This window comes from Phyllostomus discolor, chromosome 12 (assembly GCF_004126475.2).
Source record: "Phyllostomus discolor isolate MPI-MPIP mPhyDis1 chromosome 12, mPhyDis1.pri.v3, whole genome shotgun sequence".
In the NCBI taxonomy this organism is placed as follows: domain Eukaryota; kingdom Metazoa; phylum Chordata; class Mammalia; order Chiroptera; family Phyllostomidae; genus Phyllostomus; species Phyllostomus discolor.
The window spans coordinates 53,719,374-53,740,280 of record NC_040914.2 but is presented as its reverse complement, the minus strand read 5'-3'; the positions used below and the strand labels follow the sequence as shown (position 1 = coordinate 53,740,280).

Below are 20,907 nucleotides of genomic sequence, written 5' to 3'. Positions count from 1 at the left end.
CACGCCCTTCAAGAGAACTGTTTGGCCATTAAAGGATTCAGAGTGGCCCTTGGGTTGGAAACCTTCAAATATTTTTGCAAAAAAAGAAAAAAGAGAAAAAAGGCCCTTTTGTCGCCAAGAGCCGATTCTTCCATCATTCTAATGTGTACGTGGTGGCAATCGTAATCTAAATATTGTTAACCGCAGGTTAAAACTAACTTCTCTTCGGCATCTTTTATTTTTGACGTAAAGTCCCAATTCGGCCAGGTTTCCCCCAACTCCCTTTCTCTGAATTTTTGGTTCTCTTTCCGATGAATTCACCTCAGTCTGCCCTCCAGGGCACAGGATGTGGTAAGAGGCCCTCCCAGAGTCTGCCCGTCCCTCCTGCCCAAACCGCAGACCCCTGCCCCCCACCCCACTGCTCAGTGAGGCAGGCAGGCAACCCCAAAGCTTCTGGGCGCTAGCGGACGAGACTGCTGCCCCACGTCCACTAGGTAGCGGAGCAGACACCCGGCAGAAAGCAGTTAACAAAAGTGAACAGTCGGTAAGCACGCTCCACGTGCTGAGCCCGAGACAGTCAGTGCCCACTTCTGCTGTGGGGTGCCTAGTACTTCGTTAGCGCTCGGGAAACCTGAGGCGGGAAAGCAGAGCCCCGCGGAGTCTGCAGCCCCTGCGTCCCGTTCTCCCCCTGCTCGGCCCCCCATGCAGGGGTGGGGCCTCTGCCGGGGTCCCGCCCGCTCTGCAGCAGAGCCCGCCGCCCAGGCCCGCTCCCTTCGCCCCAAAGTTAGGGGGGTGTCCCCATCCAGGGTCTCAGCAGGCCAGGGTCGCAACCGGGCCGCAGTTTGCCTGGCGACCCACAGCCCCCACCCCCCTGGCCGTCTCCTTTCCCTCCCCTCCCCCCGGGAGGGAGGAGGAGACTCCGCGGCCCTCCCTCGGCCCTGCCGGCGGCGGCCGCAGTCAGCCCCGTGCCCGCTCCGCCCAGCCGCGGCGGGTCGGACGTCCGGAGCTCGAGGGTCCCCGGCCGAGGTGAGCGGGGGCGGTAGTGCCGGGACGGAAAGCAACGGCGTCCCACCAACTTCCTCCAGGCCACGAATCCTCCGCAGGAGAGAAGGGGTTAAGTTGGGGAGCGAGCTGGAGCGGGGGGGCTGCAGGGTTCCCGCGTCCGCAGCAACCCCAAACTCAGAGCTGAACTTCCTAGCCCCCTTCGCGGGCTCCCCCAGCTTCTGGGCCGCTGCGCCGCAAGTGTGGAGGGGATGCGGGGTGGGGGAGACAGGGCCGCCTCCGAAATGCCGCGGGCCCGACGGGGCGGGCGGGGGCACCGGGCGGGGGCGGAATTTGGAACTTTCCCCGGGGGACCCAACATAGTCACCATGGCGAGTGAGTGATGGACGAGCCGCGGGGGCCAATCGGAGCACGAAGCCACCTCCCCAGACCCGCTAGGTTGCCAATGGGGACCGCGCGGTGTGGTGGGCGGGACAGCGCCTCGCGAGCGGGGGAGCCCCTACCGCCCTCCGCCAGCCACTAGGGGGTGCGGGGCAGTTCGCTGGACGTGGGCAGCCCTGGAGCCGGACCAGGAAGTTTGGCCTAAGGCGACTCAGGGCTTGGAAAGGGCAGAAAGTGAATTTCTGGAAGGTGCTGGAGCAGGTGGAGTGACTAGTGCTAGGACAAAGGAGTGGGCTCCAGTTCCGCGCCGCTCTCAGGGTGCCAACGGGCGATGTGTGGTCAAGCCTGCTCCGCACCCGGACCTTCAATTTCTCCCTTAAGTGGGGGTTGTTCAGGGCTGTGGCGTTAAATTGGTTCGGGTTGGCACAAGGTCTGCCCACTTTTAGGAATCTTGTTAGTGCCTCTCTCCAACCTAAGAGTAAGGAAACAGGCCCAGGGAGGGCAGAGACGTGCAGATACCACGCAGCGTAACAGCGGCAGAGCTGGGACTGGTGGGGGGTCTGCTCTACGAGAATGAATAGGTCAAGAAGTTGCTGAGAGATCCGGGGCTGGGGGTCGGTCCCCAAAAGGGCCCCCACCCTCTCCCATACCAGCTATGCTGGGCCACTTAGCCAGATGCCTGAGGACCCCATTGTGGAGGTGCCCCTGAAGTAGACATGACCTAAGAGGAGAAACATCCAATCCCAGCACTCCAGCTTCCTCAAGCCCCGCCCCCTACACTCTCTCTCTCTCTCTCTCTCCTCTCTCTCTCTCTCCCTCTCTCCCTCTCTCCCTCTCTCCCTCTCTCCCTCTCTCCCTCTCTCCCTCTCTCCCTCTCTCCCTCTCTCCCTCTCTCCCTCTCTCCCTCTCTCCCTCTCTCCCTCTCTCCCTCTCTCCCTCTCTCCCTCTCTCCCTCTCTCCCTCTCTCTCTCTCTCTCTCTCTCTCTCTCTCCCCTGCTTGTCTTCTAACTGGACCTGGGCCTCAGTTGGGCCATTTGTAAAGGAGTTCCAGGCTATCTTAATGGCTCCTCCGTCTGAGATGGGGGTGTTTGAGACAGTCCAGGGGTGCCAACCCCAGGGCTCAGGTCCAGCCTGCAGGCCCCGCTTGCCTGCCTGCCTCCCTCTCAGTCCTCTCCCGGAGGCCCGGTGGCTGGAGCCCAGGCAGCAGGTCAGAGAGACAGGTGCCCACAGTTTGTGGGCTGACCAGCCTTAGACCCTGCACTTATCCAATCAGGCTGTCCTCTGCGGTTTCCTGCTGGGCTCCGCTCCCTGCCCAGAGCCAGGCCTGTGGCCATGGGCCGGCCCCATAGCCCCACCTGAAAGGTTCTAGGAGGACATAGGGGGTTTCTGAGCTGGTTGGGCCTCTGGGCACACCCCCAGTCCCCTCAGCTGGCCCCCACCCAGGCCTCAGCATTGCTCGATTCTTTCATTGGATATTGAGAGTCATCTAAACATGCTTAGGACAAAACTCCAAGTTGCGCCCTTATGTGCCCATTAGGCTTCCTCTGGTAAGAAGCCTGACCCCTGACCTGGCCATGAGATGACCTCTGACCCTGACCTTGGCCACAAACAGGCTCAGACACCTGTCTGTCTCAATGCGTGCCCACAAAGTGACTCCTGATCCTTAGGATAGCTCAGCCCTCCCTGGTCGCAAAGGGACCCCTAACCGCTCACCTTTCATCCGTAGCCTGGGAAGCATTTACGCAGCATCTGCTATGTGCTGGCAGCCAGTGAGGCCAAGGTGTCCTTGTGGACTTCATAAGGTGGCCACTGGTGAAGAACAGGGGGATGCCGGTGCTTTGGGAGCACTGATGTAATCTGTGTACGAGGTCAGGGAAGGCATCCCGGAGGAGGGGAAACTGAAGGTGGGCCTTGAAGGATGTGTAAGAGTTTGTTGATGGAGATATTCCAGGCCAGTCTGCAATCAGCAGGAGCCACTGCTCACTTTCTGTGGACACACCTGATGAGAGTCCAGCTGGAGGCGAGTGTCTCAGCAAAACATTCTTGTTCTGTCCTGGAGTGGCCGGCCGCTATCTGGAGCAGTGGGGCTGGGGCCCGGGAGCTCTGTGTCCCGCTCACAGTGCTGCCCAGCCAAGGGGATATGAGTCACGGTTCAGCCTCTGCTTCGCACCCCACTGGTCATATAGAAGCACATCCTCACATCAGGGCCTGTCCTGGAAGCTCTGAGTGGCAGAAGAGTCCCGCCTGGGTGGGCGGAGCCCTGTGCTGCAAGAAGAGGGTGGCTGGCCAGGTCTGGCTGTGGAAGGTTGTAGGGCTGTGCTCTCCGGGCAGGGTGTGGGGCTGGGGAGATCGAGGCATTTCCTGGAGGTGTTGGACCTGAGCTGGGAGGGTGGGTGGGGGTTCCAGGCTCCTAGCCAGGAAGGGTGCAGCTTGGGCAGCAACCCGGAGGGTTAGAGCAGAAATAGACCCATCTGGCTGGTGGGCGGCAGGAGAGAGAGGGGGGAGGCTGGGGTGAGGAAGTGTCCCTGGGGCCTATGGTGGCTGGTCCCTCAAGGACCTGCTCCTTAAGGGGTGGTGACACCCTGGGGGGATCAGGAGGCCGCCCTGCACACTTGTGGGCATGCCCAATGGGAAGAAGGCACCGAGCCTGAGGGGCAAGGGCAGCTGGAGCCCGTGTTGCGTCTGATTCTCAGCGAGTGTGTGTGCTACCAGGGCCACGTGTGAGGTTTTGTCCCCAAGGCTGTGTTATGTGCCAGGGGTGGGTGGGGGCGAGGGGAGGCGTGCATTGCTTGGCAGGGTCTGGTCGAATCTACATGGGTGTGCAGGGTTCCTGGTGTGCTGGGGGATGGGCTTTCCGGAAAACCAACCTTGGGGGGATCCCCCACCCCGACTCCTCCCCACATGTATGCATACGCAGCCCCCAGGGGACCCTGGTCTGCAAGAGGAAAAGCAGGGGGGCCCTTCACAGCCTGTCTGTCCGCACTGCTGTCCATCCTTCTCCCCAGCCCCAGGAAGGGCCGGGCCGGGCTGCTGAGAAGGGGAACAGGAGCTGAGTCTGGACCCACCCCCTGCCTTTAGCGTGGGCGCCTGGAAGCCATTAGGGGCCTGGGTGGCGCCCGCCCTGCCCTGCGCGACAGGCCTGGGATTCCTGGAAGGAGCAGGCCGCCCCCTTCCTGCCGAGCCCATGCCAGGCCTGGCGGTGGCTCCCAGAGGCAGAGAGGGTGTGGCAGTGGCCCCCTTCCTGCCACCCTCTCAGTTTACGGGCTGTGACAAGGGCCCAGCAGACAGGGCGCCCAGGCTCCAGGACCCCCTCAGCACCCCCCAATTCTGAGCACAGCCCTGGCTGCCGGGCTGGCACTTGGATTTCCTGCCTCCTCCCCCCCCCCCCGCCGGCTCTCACGTTGTTTTTCTTTTCCGAGAGCTTCTCCACAAGGAGGCTGGCCAGGAAAATGGGGAGAGGAGAGCGAATGTCCTGTCCGTGTGTGTGTGTGTGTGTGTGTGAGTGTGCCTCTGCTTGGCCGTGAGTATCTTTACGTCTCTCCGTGTGTATCCATCCGCACATTGGCCTGGGTATGTCTCCAGGTGTCAGGTGTGTCTGGGACTCCATCTGCAGGTGAGCATCTTCCTGTGCATCTGTAGAGTTTTGCATGCGTTGGGTTCATCTCTGAGTATGCGTGTGCCTGCCCGTGTCTCTTTGTATCTCTGTTTATGTGTGTAGACGGGGTGTGTGCCTTCGAGTGTACCTGGGTGTGTACAGATGTCTGTGAGAGCACATGGAATCAAGGCCAGCTACCTCACTGCACAGGTGGAGAAATGGAGTCACGGAGAGGGCACTCACCTGCCGGGGAGGGATCCTTTGGGGAGTGAGTGGCATTCTGGGGACTGGAACCTACATCTGTGTGGCCGTGTCTGGGCGCATAACTTCGGGCAAGTGTTAGCGGAGCTGAGACATACACACTTGTGTGTATGGACTTAGGGGTGGGACAAGGCATCACCAGATCCCCGAAGGTCCTAAACTTGGACTATTCATATGATTCCCAGCCTCATGCCTACTAAACCGGAGACTGCACTGAAAGAGACTCCCCTCTTAGGGGCAGAGAAGAGGGGGCTTTGGGGCGTGGGGCCAGACAGGGAGGCAGTGCCAGTCTGCGGGCTGTCGCTGCCAGCCCTGACATCAGATCACCTGCCAAGGGGGCGGGGTTAGAGACTGGAAGAGGGGCCACAGAGCGGTGGCCAGGCAGTGTGGGGACAGTGCTCTGGTCGGTCATTCAGAAAAGGAAGGCCACAGAGAGATCAGGGCGGAGCCTCAGGGGCTGGTGTGAGGGACAGGCTGGCCGAATGGGGAACAAAGGTCAGGATGTCTCCAGGGGCTGCTGGAGGTGGTCAGAGTGAGGCCACAGGGAGGGAGAATGTGGCAGGTTAGGGACAGAGAGGGACATGTGTCTCCTTTATTTTAAATGGAATGCCTCCCATGAATGACAGCCTGAAACGTCACCGCACCCCCACCATCTCACAGACACTGGCTTGTCACCATCATACCACCTGTGTGTGCATGTGCTCACCAACCCCCCCCCCCCACCACCACCCCGGTGTTTGTGTGTGGACTCCTAGACACCATCGCTGGACCAGCCCTGGGGCTTACTTAACCTTGCCGAGCCTGCTTCTCCTCCTCAGTAAAGGTCATTCATGCTCCTTGAGCCTGTTGAGACAAATGAATGAAATAATTCACATAAGCCACGGTACCCGGTCTGTAGCCGGCCGGCCCTCCACAAATACCATTGTCATTGTCATCATGTGCTGAGACTAAAACAGTGCCCAGGAACCAGCTTCTCCCCTCAGCAAACTCACGGCCTGGGGTGAGAATGGGGAGCAGACAGGGCACCCACATAAATGGTACAACGAGGTTAGTTAGTGCAGTGGTGGAGACAGGCCAGGGACTGACCGCCTGGCCCAAGATGGTCCGGGAGGACTTCTGGGAGGGGGTGAAATCTCAGATAAGTCTTAAGGATGCGATGAGTTAGGCCAGCGTGGGAGGGGGCAGGAGGGCCAGCATGGAAGCCTGCTGTGTTCGGGGTGGAGATGCGGCCTGAAGGTCAGGGTTGCAGACCAGCCGTCGCTGCTGCAGGTTGGAGGCACTAAAGCGGGGAGCCTGGAGGCCAGTGAGAAGGTGGCTGCAGGCCCTAGCTCACCATTCCAGCCTCAGGGGGTTCTCCTGGAGCAGGCCATTTTCTCTCCCCTGGCCTTTGCCCATGCTGTTCCCTCTGCCAGTTATGTCCTTCCCATGGCCGATCTTATGGGTACAGACAGGCGGTGGCCACAGTCTAACAATGGTGTGCTCTCCTACAGGTGCCAGGAGGCATCCCCCATCCTGTGGCCGGGAGAGCAGTGGGTAGAAGTGGCCATCATGCACAGTGGTATCACATCTGCAAAAAGTCCCCGGCGCCTCCCCTGAATCCAGCCCAAGTTCAAGCCCAGAGCCTGTGAGCCCCCTTGCACCATGAGCCACGGGCCGAGCCCACGCCTGGCCGAGTCCCCGCAGCTGTCCAAAGGCAGCCTCCTGACCATTCTAGGCAGCCCGTCGCCGGAGCGCATGGGGCCAGCAGACTCGCTGCCTCCCACGCCGCCCAGTGGCACGCCCTCCCCGGGGCCGCCCCCTACCCTGCCGCTGCCCGCACCCTCTGCACTGCTTGCCGATGGGGACTGGGAGAGCCGCGAGGAGCTGCGGCTGCGGGAGCTGGAGGAGGCGCGCGCGCGGGCAGCGCAGATGGAGAAGACCATGCGCTGGTGGTCGGACTGTACTGCCAACTGGCGTGAGAAGTGGAGCAAGGTGCGCGCAGAGCGCAACCGCGCACGCGAAGAAGTCCGCCAGCTGCGCCAGCGCCTGGACGCGCTCACCAAGGAGCTGGCCGGCGCCCGCCGCGAGCGCCAAGAGGTGCAGGGCGAGTGCGAGGCGCGGGGCCGAGAGCTGGCGCGGCTCCGTGGGGTCCGGGGAGCCGCTGACCAGACGCCCGATGGACCCGAGACGGAGCCGGAGCGGGAACACGAGCCCGTGCGCGATGTCGGGTCAGAGAGGCCCCAGAGCAGCCAGGTGCGTGGACGCGGCGGCGCTGCCCGGCAGGGAGGGCCTTAGCTCTTGGGTCCGAAAGTGGACTGAGCTCATTGATTGTGCACGGAAGTGGAGGCGGTCGGGCCCAGCAAGGGGATGGTAAGGGCCTGGTGCCCTAAGAGGTTTCACTTCCGTGGGTCAACTTGGTAGGGCCCCAGGTCACTTCCCTTCTGGAGACCCCTAGAACAGTGAACCCTGGGTCCCTCCACTCTCACACCGGAGTAGTCAACAGAACCAGGGAATCATCCACTCTGGGCAGGAGTGGGATCGAAGTACTTGCCTGGGAGCCATCCATTAGCAGCAGCGCTGAATCCATGCATTCGATCAACTTGAACTGAGGGTGGGGAGGCAAACATTTATAGCAAGCATCAATTTCAGCTGAGAGGTGGGGGGCTGTGAGGGCCCTAGGAGCACGGACCCAGTCTTTGGGGAGGGGACTTTACAGAAGCTCTCCTGGAAGAAGTCCTGTTTAAGTCACTGAGACCTGCAGGGCGCTCGGGAGTTAGCCGTGAAAAGTGCAGAGAGGCGCTCCAGGCGCGGAATGGCCTGGGCAAGGCCCCGAGGCGGAGAGCGCCAGGGGAGCGTGGGGACGGGCCATAGCAGCTCCCGCCGTTCTGGGGCCGTCTGCACAGAGCCCTGAGCTCCGCAGTGCATTTTCTAGGTCATTCTCACAGCAGCCCTGGGAGGGGGTTGCTTTGTGGAGGAGGACACTGAGGCACAGAGAGGTTAAGGACCCGTGTCTCCCAGCTGGTGACAAGTTGCTGGGGAGTTAAACCCAGGGGAACTTCAGAGTCCATGGTAATAATCAGTACGGCTGGAGCATTAATGGTGGGTGTGGAGGGCATCCTCCCCTGAACCAGCAGGACTGTCGCCAAAAGGCCATCCAGGGGCAGAGTCCAAGTTCAGGTTGCTCCTGGCTCCATCCCCGAGCTCTAGCTAAGATTCTTGGTTGCCCTGCCCCTCCCCTGCCCTGCTCCCTCCACCCCTGCAAGCTAGAGTGGGCACTGCTACCCGCTGGTAGCTGAAGCTCCCTCTTCCCCAGCCTTGCCTGGTGTTCGGAGGTGGCATTCAGTGCTCTTCTTGGGGGCAGACCATGACAGCTCCTGTCAGCCAGCCCTGCCGTCTGTTCCTGCCCTGTCCTTGTTCTGGTTGTCGGTCGCAGTCCAGGAGGGGGCAGGGACAGCCATGAGAGCCCTGAAGATGCCGTCTGAGTTTGCCCTCCTGCTCAGCCTCTTGTTTGCTCTGCGACCCAGAATAAGCCCCTCCCCTCCCTGTTTCCCTGTTTGTGAAGCAGAGCTCTGGGCCAGGTAGCACCTGAGGCCCCTTTCAGACTCTGCGTTAACAGGAGGAGCGGAATCGCACTCCTCGGGGTGCCCTCAGAGCCATGGCCCCCATCTAGCAGGGAAACCGAGAACAGCCTGGGAAGGGGCTGGCCCACTCACGTGGGAAGGCCGTGGGGAAGCCAGACTGGAATAGAGGCCGTGGGTGTCTGGGGTCTGGGGTCAAGGAAGACCTTTGGGATGCACAGGGACAGGGCAGAGGAGAAAGGGAGGTTCAAGAGGGGGAGCAGGGCTTGGCGTTGGGTTAGTAATCCCCCACAGCTTTCTGTCTGGGAGCCAGTGCTGCTTGCAGGACTGTTACCATCCATCCTGGTGCTCAGCCCCCAGAGCCTTAGTATTTGCCCCTGAAAAATGGGGTCTTAGAGCCAGAATTCCTTTTGAAGGAATTTTGTTCTTATTCACTGTAGGAATTCCCTGCCTCTGCATTGATTCACACCAATGTCTCACCGTATGTTTGCATACTTACAGTGACAGGGAGCTTACCACCTGTCCTGAGAAATCTTCCAGGATACAGGGAACCTTGGTGGCTGACTTGGTGTTCAGTTCCAGGACAAGAAGGGGGAGGCCCCGAGGAGGCCATGTCCTTCCCTTTCTAGGATGGAGAGCCAGGCTACAAAACAGGGCGCCGGGGCCCAGAAGGACGATGTGACCTGCCCAAGGTTACCCACCATGCTGATTCCAGACCCCAGTCCTGGGAGAGGCCACGAGGGCTCAGCGGCCACTGGTCCATCTTCCACCTTGGTCCCCGCAGGAGCTGGAGCTGGTGGAGAACCTGCTGAAGAGCAGACCGGAGGAGCCTGAGGGCTGCTGGGAGGCACGCAGTGTTGGGGCCGGGGGCCCACGGAGCAGCGTGGGCCGCCAGGAGCGCAGCCGGCTGCCCTGGGAGGACACGGCCGCCATCGAGGAGGACGCCTCCAAGTTGACAGCCCTGCGGCTGCGGCTGGATGAATCCCAGAAGGTGCTGCTCAAGGAGCGAGAGTGAGTCCTGGGAGGCAGCAGGGGGCGCAGGGCACCCTCAGCATCACGGAAGGAGAGTCGGCGTCACAGACGTGAGGCTGGCTGATGGGGAGCGAGCGGCACTGTCGGGGCTCGAGTCTGGCAGCGTGAGTGCCTCACCCTGGGACCCCGGCTGTGTTTCGTTCACATTCATTCCAGTAGCACGTGCTGGGCACCTGCCCTGGGTCAGGCGCTGTGCTCAGCTGTGAGGATGCAGCCGTAAATGAGACCAGGAATTCCCGCCTCTGTGGCGCTTATGTGCAGGCGGGGGGAGAGTGCCGAGGGCAAACATGTAACCGGGGGAGGAGGGACAGAGAGGTCAGGGGGTCGCAGCTGCAGAGTGGATTTGCATGGGTTGAGTATGAGATGGCAGGGTGGCAGCTGGGCATGTGAAGAGCCTGCAGTTGGTGAGACAGGTCTCTCTAAAATCAATCATTAAAAAATAATTTAAATAAAGAACATGCAGGTCACCGGTGACCTTGATCAGGGCACAGGCCGGATTATAATGAGTATGTGGTAGCACCCCCTCTTCCATCCAGAAATTAAATACATAGATAGGATAATGTGGCTGCACGTGGTTTTCTAAAAAGTCAACATAATGCCATGTAGCCAGGAAGGCAGATGTCAGGGTGACGCCCCCACAAGCCAAGGGACACCGGAGATGGCCAGCAGCCACCAGAAGCTAAAGGGGAGTGCAGGGCAGATTCCCATAGCCTTCAGGTGGCGCCAAGCCTGCCAACACCTTGATCTTGGACTTCTAGCCTGCAGAACTATAAGACCATCAATGTCTATTTAAACCAACAAAAATCAACCTAATGTGCTAACTGAAATATCAAGTTAAACGGAAGGGAATTTATAATAAAATATACATACCATTGACCCTTGAACAACCTGGGATAGGGGTGCCGAGCCCCTCACAATTGAAAACCCATGTATAGGATTCACTCTCCCAAAACTTAACCACGGTTGTCCCTCAGTATTCATGGACGCCCGGGTCCCTTATATAAAATGCCGTGGAATGAGGCATACGCTGTCAAACTCCAGTTCTCGAAGGTCTCCCATCTGGAACAGTTCGGTTCTCAAAGAGCTTCTGGAATGGATGAAGTTCGAGAACTGAGGCTCCACTCGGAGCTGGCCCTTTGCACCCACAGATTCCCAACCATAGATCAAAGACCCCGCAACACCCGGAGACACAGAGGGCCGACTCTGTAGCCACAGAAAAAAACATGCATGTGCGTGGACCGGCCCAGTCCGGCCCCGGGTTGTGTTGCGGCGCGGGGAAGCGCAGGCACGGCCCCACTGGAAGGAGCCATGAGGGGAGGAGAGTCTGGTGACTTGGTGCAGGAGGACAGTGACGATGGCCGTGACAGCTGGGACGCGCATGGCCCGTGCTCCGAGTCGGGCCTGTGCTGAGGCTGTATGCGCGTCTGCCCATTTGAGTCACCTGCGGGGACACCTGGGAAAGCCGCAGGTGCAGGCGTGCGGGGCTGGCAACTCTGACGCCCAAGGGGTGTCGCCGTGGGGATAGCATTTCTGGGGAGGTGAACAGCCTCTGGTAAAGTTCTGAACGAAGCCAAGGGCAGTCTTCCCTCAATTTATGCAGCGATTCCGTCCCTGGGAAACTCTCCGTACACAAGGCACTCCCCACTCAGGTGTAAACCAGAGCGAGGGTCTGGGCTCGGATCATTTCCGCCCCCAGGAGTGTCAGGCAGCAGGGGAGCTGAGCTTGTTGCCCATGGTGCTTTGCGTGCGTGCGTGGGGGGGGGGGGTCATGGAAGAACGAGGGAATCCTGCCCCGTGATGATGACTAGTGAGGAACGCTAAGTCTAACAGTCACTGGACAGTGTTTTCCAGCTTTTCTCACTGCAGGCCTTCCAGGAAACCATAGTTCACGAAACAGGAGCAGGGGTCATATTTGGCAGATGACCCTGGGGCCCCAGCGGGAGGGTGGCACCTGCCAGGGGTGGCCAGGGCCCTGGAGGAGGCCCTGCCCATCCCCACACCATGAGCTGGGCACCTGCCATTGTGGGAGAGGTACAGTTCCAGGAGAAATGCAAAACCAGGGTGCCTCCTTCAGTGTGGGCCACCAGGGCCTCAAATGCCGAGGCAAGGACTTTGGGCCTGGGTCCTGCAGGTGCGGACTGCACAGGAGGACTCTGAACGGAGGGCCCCAGTGGGCTCACCCCTGTGTCTGCCTCTCCCTCTTTCCTCCCCAGGGATAAACTGGCACTGAGCAGGAACATTGAGAAGCTGGAGGGGGAACTCAGCCAATGGAAGATCAAGTACGAGGAGCTGAGCAAGACCAAGCAGGAGATGCTCAAGCAAGTGAGTTCTGGAAACCAGGAGGGGCTTCCTGGAGGAAGCAGCATTGTGCGGCCGAATTTCAGAAGTGGGAATGGAAAAAAGAAGGGAGTTCATTCATTGTCAAGTGCCAGCTGTGCGCCACGCACCATTCTGAGTGCTGGGGTGGGCAACGTCCCTGCCGTCAGAAGCTTGCCTTGTGGGAGGGGGTGGGGGGGAGACCTACAGAAACCAGGCAGGTAAATGCATAAACTGTGAAAGACTCAAAACAGTATTAGAGCAATGGGGCGATAGGTCAGGAAAGGCCTGGCTAAGAGGTTGACATTTGAGGTGAGACCTAAAGCGATTAGAAGATGGGGGGGGGCGTTCCCAGCAGAAGGCGTAGCATATGCGAAGGACCTGAGACCAGAACAAGCCTCATGTGCACAGAAAACGAGCCAGAGTGGCTGGAGGGTAGTAAGCGAGAGAGGAGGCTGCAGGGACAGCTTGGTGGACCAGGACGAGGCGGAGGAGTCTGGATGTAGCGTTCGCTGGGCGCCTCGTGTGTGCAAGAGCTCGCTGAGGCCCCGTGGCGTCAGGAGGCTGTCCCCCCTTTATCAGTGAGGAACCTGAGGCCCCAGATGACAGAAAGGGGACGTGGCTTTACCACAGCGTGGGGGACTTGGAGCAGGCAGGGGTCAGGCTAGGCAGCCTTTACCATGGCCTGTGTCAGCCCCCCATGGCCAGCAGGGGGCACCGCCACCTAGAGAAAGTTGGCTGGACTGGCTGCATTTCTCGAGGGCGGGAGGACCACGGGTCTCAGAAGACCAGTGAAGGAAGGACTGGCACTGGTCTTAGGGAATCTCCCAGACCCCACCCTCACCCCCTGAATCAGCATCTCTGGGGCTTAGGTTCAGGAATCTGTCCTTCTAATTTGTTCAGATCGCAAAGTGCAGTCATTTGCAATAAAGTGAATAAAACACACATGTGCAGTTTCACAGACAGAAAGATCTGCTTTTGCATCGGACTTCTTTTCCTCAGCATCGAAGTATTTCAGGCTCATCCCTGTCTTTGCCCAGAGTGGAGTTTGTTGGGGTTCCCTGCGGGCACCACCGCGTCAAAAGCACCCCAGGCGATTCTGACGTGGCCAGCCCCGCACCCACCCTCAGACGGGTTCACATCCACAGGATGCGTTCAGCCAGTATATGCAGAGGGCTCCGCTGTGCCAAGGCTGTACAGGAGTACACAACTGGACAGACAGACAGACAGACAGACAAGCTGTTTGTCCTCCCATCCCCACAGGGTGTGGGGTGTTCTCCAGGTGGGGAGGGCAGGAGAGGCCTCCCTGGGGGTGGGGGTGGGGACCATATTTAGGCCAAGGCCTGAGAAGAGCAGTCCGTGCTGCAGAATACCTCGGGAAAAGCGTACCAGCCAGAGGGAGCCACCCGTGCAAAGGCCCTGGGGTGGACAGGGGATACTTGAAGATTAGAAGGGAGCCCACACAGTGAACTAAGGGGAAGGATGTGGGAGGGATTTGTGAGGCCATAGGGAGGGGTCAGTCTTTACCCTAAGGAGCCCAAGAAGGGGGCATGAGTGGATTTATCTTTTTAAAGTTCACTCTAGGCTGCTGTTGTGGAAAATGGGCTGAAAGTGACTATGAGTGGATCTGGGAGGCTAGGAGATAATGAGGTAGGAAATGAGACGTGTTGGAAGCGGCACAGTGGTCAGGTTCAAGGTCAGCTCTGGGCACCCGTTGTCCCGTTGGGTCACCATCTGCTTGCTGAGCACTCCTCAGCAGTGCCCGCCCCCCCCAGAGCCAGTTCTGGGGTGGAACCAGGTGGTGCCCACATAACCAGGCAGGGCTGTGTCCCGCAGCTCAGCATCCTGAAGGAGGCTCACCAGGACGAGCTGGGCCGCATGTCCGAAGACCTGGAGGACGAGCTGGGTGCGAGGTCCAGCATGGACAGGAAGATGGCCGAGCTGAGGGGCGAGGTAGGGCCGCTGGCAGGATCTGGGAGGGCGGTGGGAGTGGGGGCCAGAGGCCCTGCCTCCGTCAGCTTGAAAGAGGTCTGTGCTCTGAGAGGGGCCAGCCACCCCTTGGGGGGGTACCCCAATCTACCGTGGGCACTCTCCCTCCCACACAGAGACCAGAGCACCTCACATCCTGCACATGGCGAGGTAGCCAGGGTTAATTATAGCCACTGCAGCTGGGCCTGCTTCCTGGCGTCACAAGCGAACGGCTCCAGGAGGAGGTGGAGTGGAGGGAGCATCCAGGGAGGGCCCTTCCACGCCCTCCTGCCCTGCGGGGGGGCCCTCACCCCTCCCGCCCTGTTGCAGATGGAGCGGCTGCAGGCGGAGAACGCAGCCGAGTGGGGCCGCCGCGAGCGGCTGGAGACCGAGAAGCTGGGCCTGGAGCGGGAGAACAAGAAGCTGCGGGCGCAGGTCGGGGACCTGGAGGAGGCCCTGGCCCGGCGGCGGCGGCAAACAGCCAGCGCGCTGGACTGCGACCTGCGGGCCAGCCAGGCCGCACTCTTCGAGAAGAACAAGGTGGGGCAGTGTAGGTGGCGTGGCCAGGACCGGGGCAGAGCACCCACTGTGTGTCCAGCGTCGGCCCGCAGGGGTCCGGGGGCCCCTGGAGTAACAACTGAGGACAGACGGGACGATCCCCCAGCAGCCGCGCCTCCTGGGCGCCCACGCTGGGGCAGGCTCAGTGATAACTACAGGGCCTGCATCGATTGAGCACCAACCGGGGGCCCCGTGCCAGTGCTGTCACTGTTCCCTGGGGCAGCAAGAGGTGACGGCGGCCTAGACCAGGCTGCGGTTGGTGGGGCTGGAGCAAAGGGGATGGATTCCGGAGACCCTCAGGCCGCGCCAGGCCCCATTGTACAGATGTGAAAACCGAGGCTCGCGAAGTCGCAGAGCTCGGGGGAGGGTGTCTCCTTTCCTGGCTGCTCATCCTCTTCTCGGCCGCTCTGGCTCCGCTTACAGCATCCCCCTCAGGCCCAGAGCTTTATTGCCCTCCGTTATAAGTTCCGAAGACTCCAGACCTCATCCCGGCCCAGAAAACCTGACTCGGCGCCCGTGGCCTGCTGGACAACCCGGGTTGTTTCCAGTAGGCGCCTCCCAGTATCACGTCCAGAATGGGGCCACTGACTCACCCACCCAGTCCTCTCCCCTCATCGACCCCCAGGCCTCCTCACCTCGGTAGACGGCCCCCCTGGCTTCCAGCTGCTCAGCCAAACCTCTAGTGCTGGCATTTCAGACAACAGGTGGAGAGGTTGCAGGGAGAAGGGACCCCAGCGCCCGCCAGGACTGCCCGACACTGCGGGACTCCCTGGCACAGTGCCCTCTGACTCTGAGCCCTCCCCTCCTCTCTGTCCCCCCCTTCCCCCCCACCCAGGAGCTGGCAGACCTGAAGCATGTACACGGCAAGCTGAAGAAACAGTTCCAGGAGAAAGTGGCGGAGCTGGCACACGCCAACCGGCGGGTGGAGCAGCACGAGGCGGAGGTGAAGAAGCTGCGGCTGCGGGTGGAGGAGCTCAAGAAGGAGCTGGCGCAGGCCGAGGACGAGGTGAGCTCCCGCTGGGGCCCGAGGGGCGGCCTCGGGACCTCGGCTGGGGGGGGAGCACCATCCATGCTGGGTCCCTGGTGCCTGGCTCGAGCCTGACTCCCAGGACGTGCCCAGGGTAGAGCGGGTGGGTGGGTGGGTGGATGATGCATGGATAGGAGACAGGTGTGTGGGTAGAGAGGGTGGGAAGGAAAATGGACGGGCAAGGTGGAGGAGTGGCTGAAAAGATTAACGGATGGGTGAGTGGGTAGAGGTGTGGATGGTAAATGGAAAGACAGAAGGATAACTCCACGGATGGATGGACAGATGATAAGGGGCTGCATGGACAGCTGGGTGGGCGAAGAAGGAAGGGGAGAAGGATGGGTGGGTGGGACGTGACGGCAGATGTCTCAGAGGCGATTGGGTGAGTGTGGGTGGGTGGAGGGGTGACGGAGAAGCGTGTGGAAAGATGGATGACCGAGTGGACAGCGGAAAGATGGAGAGGCAACTGTCTGGCCCAGTGGGTGGAAGAATGAATGCACAGGGAAAGAGGGACGAAGGATGGATGGATGGATGGATGGCAAGATAGGTGTGTCTGGGAGAGTGGAAGGACACGCCGACAGACAGGATGGATGGGTTGCTGAACAGTTAGATAAATGAATGGTGAGTGGGCATCTCCATGGGCAGATGGATGTTGCCATGGATGAATGGTCACGTGGACAGACTGACGAGGATGGATGAGTTGATGGACGATCAGGAGCTTGGAGCATTGGAGGGCGGGTAGGTTTAGAAGCGGGGGAAGGAGGGAGGGAGAGGAGCAAAAAGGCTCCTTCCCTGGAGGAGGTGGGCCTTGGTCTGGGCCGCAGAGGACAGACAGGGCCTGCTCTCCGGGAAGGACGCCCCCACCCACGAATGGCAGTTGGCAGGCCAGGCGAGCCCAGCCCAAGGTGATGCCCATGCTGTTGGCCCTGCTCACCCCCCAGCTGGATGAGGCCCACAACCAGGCACGCAAGCTGCAGCGGTCGCTGGACGAGCAGACGGAGCAGAGCGAGAACCTGCAGGTGCAGCTAGAGCATGTGCAGTCCAGGTGGGCCCCACGTGCACCCCTGGGGGGGGTGCGGAGACCGGGCTCCAGCGGGGAGAGGGTTCCGGGCCCGGGACAACACAGATACTGGGCCGAGAGCCTTCCAGCCGAAGGAAACCTCCCTCCTTCCGGGCAGGGCTGGCGCTCAGGCTAGAGGGGAAGACGGAGAAGGAAGAGGGCCGGGCCCCCTGGGGCCAAAATCCTGTCCCCTCCAGGCTGGGAGGGCCAGGAAGCCAGGGGAGGGCAGGGCAGGAAGTGGGGCCAGCCAGAACCTGGAATTGTCCCCTGTGGCCAGAGAGCAGGAAGAGTGGCCCAACAGGTCAGGGCCAAGGTGGGGCAACAGGCCAGCTGGCATCGGAGGGATCCGAGGGGCCCTGGCCTGACGGCGGGCCCGAGCCCTCAAACAGGACCCCGGGGTCTCTGGGGGACCCACCCTCTGTATCCCTCCCCTGCTCTCCCCCATCCGAGCACCCTGGGAGTGGCACCCTCTCCCTGACGCCCCCTGGAGCCATGAGTGTCTATCAGAGACCATCAATTCCCAGCCCCTTCCCACTCCACGAGCCCCCCGCCTGGTTCCTGGGCCGGCCCTGGCAGGCCCTCACTCGCTTCCTCTTATTCCACGGACTGGATGGGGCCGGGGCTCTGCAGCCAGACCACCGGGGTGCGGGGCGGGACCCTGGCTCTGTGCTCTGCAGCTCTGTGACCTGGGGCCACGCACTCACCCTCTGGGTGTCAGAGCTTCCTCTTCTGTGACGTGGGGACAGCTCTTAGCTCCGGGTCATCGTGAGAACCGAAGGAGCCAGTGTGTACCCGGCACCTCATAAATGCTGAATGACTGTCAGCTGCTGTGGCTGCTCTACCCCCGGGTGGGGGGCTTACATGTGGGTCAGATATTGGGCTACAAGCATCGTGCTCCCGTAAGAAGGGAAGGGAAAGTTGTTGTTTTTTTTTTCCTATGGGGTTGGCAGATGAGGAAACTAAGGCACGAGAGGGTGAGTCCTTCCGTGGCCACACAGCCGGTGGGTGGTGCGGCCAGATTGCTCCTCACCCCTTGGCCATCGGAGCCCTCATTGACTAAACACGTGCTGTGTGCTGGGTGTGAAGGGAACTGGCTCTGGAACCAGACCTAACAGGCTTGTGACGTGGCTACCAAGCCTCAGCTTCCCCATCTGCCTGGGATGTTACCTATAACGTGTCGGGCAGGGGTCCAAATCAGGCTGAGCCTGGCCAGCTCTGCCTGCCCCCCCAGCACGCACCCCATAAAAGGCTGCCTGGCCCCAGGGCCCTTGTGCCCTTCTTGGCCACATTCTTGAGGAGCCGTAAACTCCCGAGATGGACAGGCAGGCTCTGCCCAGCCTCTCAAGTGCTTCCATCAGGGAGGGTGTGGCTGCCCATGACCGCTGCCCCTTCTTCTTTTGCAACTTTTTGTGCTTTCATGTTCCGGGGACAGCGCACTAAATCACCTCGCAGTAATGGAGGGCTCTGCCCTGCCCGGGCCCCTCCCTGCCGCGTTAATAATTCATGCCTTCCAGTAAGATGCCGCCAGGCGGCCGCTCTGCTGGGGGATGGGCATCTCCTCCGCAGCTCAGGGTCCACGTTTGCCTCGCGCGTTTTGGCTTTAGGAACTTTAATGTGGGGAGGGACTAGGGTGGGGTTCTTCTTCACTGACACTGGGGAGGAAGGAGACTCACCACCCCCCCACAACCCCCAAACTCTCTCCCTGTGGTCTTTGGAGCCTGGCTTGGGTTTGGATCCCAGAGCGTGACCTTGAACAGCAGCTCTTCTCTGCAAGCCCCCAGCCCCCAGCCCCCTCTTGCCCATTGCGCCCACCCCAGAGCCAGCCCCACTTCCTACTGTCTGTGGGACTTTGGGCCAATTACTCAACTGCTTCGTGCCTCAGTTTCCTTGTCTGTACAATGGAGGTGACAGGAGTACCTCCATCGTTTCGGGGACGTCTAGGAGGGTGATGTGATGAGGTAGTGTGTGTGTGTCAAAGGCCCAGCCTGGTGCTTCGCAGGGGGACGTGCTAGGGTAGGCTTAGCTGCGGTCAGCCCCCACCGATGGGACCCACACCCTGATGCCGCTGTCACCCCCGCCCCCTCCCCCACAGGCTGCGCAGGCAGCAGCAGAACGCCCCCCTCTTCGGGAAGATCCGCAGTGCCCGCTTTGGCACCGAGGAAGCCGGGGATGGAGCCAGTGACCTGGACGAGGACGAGGACCTGCAGATCCAGGTGGCCTAGCGCTCCCAGGACTGGCAGGGCTGGCCCAAGGCCGCGGGTGCCCTGGGCTACCTGGCTGACCGGCCGCTCGAACTGACACAGTCGCCCGTGCTCGCTCTGGGAGCGACCCCGTCCCTGCCACGGGCGACTCATTTTCTCCCAGGGTGCACATCGATGGCCCACCCTCCGAGGCACGGTGGAAGGAAGCCACGGCCTGTGTTTTTATATATATGTATGTACGTATGTATGCCTAGCGTTATAAACACAATACCGCTCCCAGGCCTGGCCTAGACACCCCCGCCCACCCAGGGCTTTCCACGCAGGGAGAAGAGGGTGTCAAGAGAGGGCCGCGGGGTCCCTAACCCAGCCTGGCCCTCTGAGCCTTGGGGACTGGGCAGGAGCTGTTTGTAGTACAACGTGATAAACTTCTGTCTTTTGTAATAAACGAGCTGAGGTTCTTGGGGTGGGGTCCTGAGACTGTGGCAGGTCTGGGCAGGTGGCCTGGGGGAGAGCCTCCTACACCTGGCACCAAGTTCAAAAATGTCAGGTGACTGAATAAATGGATGAATGGGAAGAAGAGGGAACGAACGTCGGAGCTGCCAGTGATCCGGAAGGCAGCTCCTGCGAGGAGGGAGAGAAAATGGGGTGCACGTGTCCGCTGGAGAAGAGGAGACTGGAGCTCGGCACCAGATGGGTTCAAATCCCAGCTCTGCCCCTTACTGGCTGTGCAACTCTGGGGAAGTTACTTGCCCTCTCTGAGCCTCCGTTTCTCTATCAATTAGCTGTCCAACAGAGCCATCCTGAGAATCAGATGGGTTCATCTGGAGCTCAGTAAAGATTAGTAATTGTTTAAGTACCTGAAGGGCGGGCCTGGAGAGGAGGGATTGACCAGCTGCATTCTGCCACAAGGGGTGACATTCTGGCGGCCCGTGGTTTACCCAGAGGTAGCTGTAAACACATAAATAAAAAATCCTTTTATCCCTCCCCTAGTCCTGCTCTAGGTAGGGAAATTATAGGTCATTTTTATTTTATTTTTGATATTTAGTCTCTAAGTCTTCTATAACCAACAGATTTATATTAAATCTGGTGGAAACGGTTACTAAAAACACAGTAGCATACAGTTTTTAAGCTTTGCAAGTTGAGGTGGCATTTGGGACACCTGCCTGTGATGAGGCCCTTTACATGACGCACTGGGACCTAATCTCTGCAAAAGGAGACACTGTTAGAATTGTGCTAACATTGGTAAGGTGGTGAGTTCCCTGTGCTCAGAGGTGTGCAAGGATAGGCTGGGCTCCAAGCAGGAACTCTTCTCCAAAGAAGAGTTAAATTCAGTTGTTAAAGGGGCCTCCAGGGGTGAGGAGCAGCATCAAGGACTTTCTTACTGTGGCTCAGTCTGAGGGACCCCTGAGGCCGCAGCCAGAGGGTGCCAGGGGCTGTGGTAGGCTGAGAGGAGGGAGGAGGCAGGCCCAAGAGCCCAGCGGGGGGTCATAAGTACAGGCACTGAGTACTTGCCCTACTGCCAAGGCTGAACTAATGACGCTGGTGAGGTGGGGTCTGCTGTCATGGCGTGAAGGCCCCTGTCCCTTTTTGGGCTCCAAGGGAAAAGGACGGAGTTGGGGACACCCAGCCATGGGGATCCCCTCCCGGTGGGTCCTTCCCCACAGGCCAGGGCCATTGGAAAAGGGACTGCAGGAAGAAGATCATCTCTTGCAAGGAAGGGGTCTTTCAGTTTTCTCTCCCAAACAGGAAGTTGGCCCCAGAAGAGGCTGCAAATGCTGCCCTTTGACCCCTGGGAGCCAGGAGCCAGGCCCTCACTGACAGCAACCCTGAGAGCCGCCCCCAGGCCCCCAGGCAAACCTGCCATTCCCAGACACAGAGCAGACCCGCTGGCGGGCTCCCCCAGACTCCCTGGCACCTCCAGCGAGATAGTGCGGAGCAGGGGCCCCATTACAGCCCCTGTCTGTGGGCGGGGC

General features: G+C 60.3%; 1 protein-coding gene across 2 annotated transcripts; it reads left to right on the top strand.

The window, feature by feature from the left end:
• Positions 1–715: 715 nt before the first annotated feature.
• CCDC102A (coiled-coil domain containing 102A) lies at positions 716–19,394 on the top strand. Of its 2 annotated transcripts, none has more exons than XM_028501784.2 (9): positions 716–1,005; positions 6,709–7,450; positions 9,560–9,786; positions 12,021–12,129; positions 13,960–14,076; positions 14,422–14,631; positions 15,485–15,655; positions 16,615–16,718; positions 18,826–19,394. In XM_028501784.2, the coding sequence occupies exons 2-9, from the start codon at positions 6,860–6,862 to the stop codon at positions 18,953–18,955; spliced, it is 1,659 nt and encodes a 552-aa protein (XP_028357585.1). In that variant the 5' UTR covers positions 716–1,005; positions 6,709–6,859; the 3' UTR covers positions 18,956–19,394. The 2 variants fall into 2 exon arrangements, with proteins under 2 accessions (XP_028357585.1, XP_035867776.1); XM_036011883.1 differs by having other exon boundaries at positions 716–1,092.
• Positions 19,395–20,907: the final 1,513 nt, after the last annotated feature.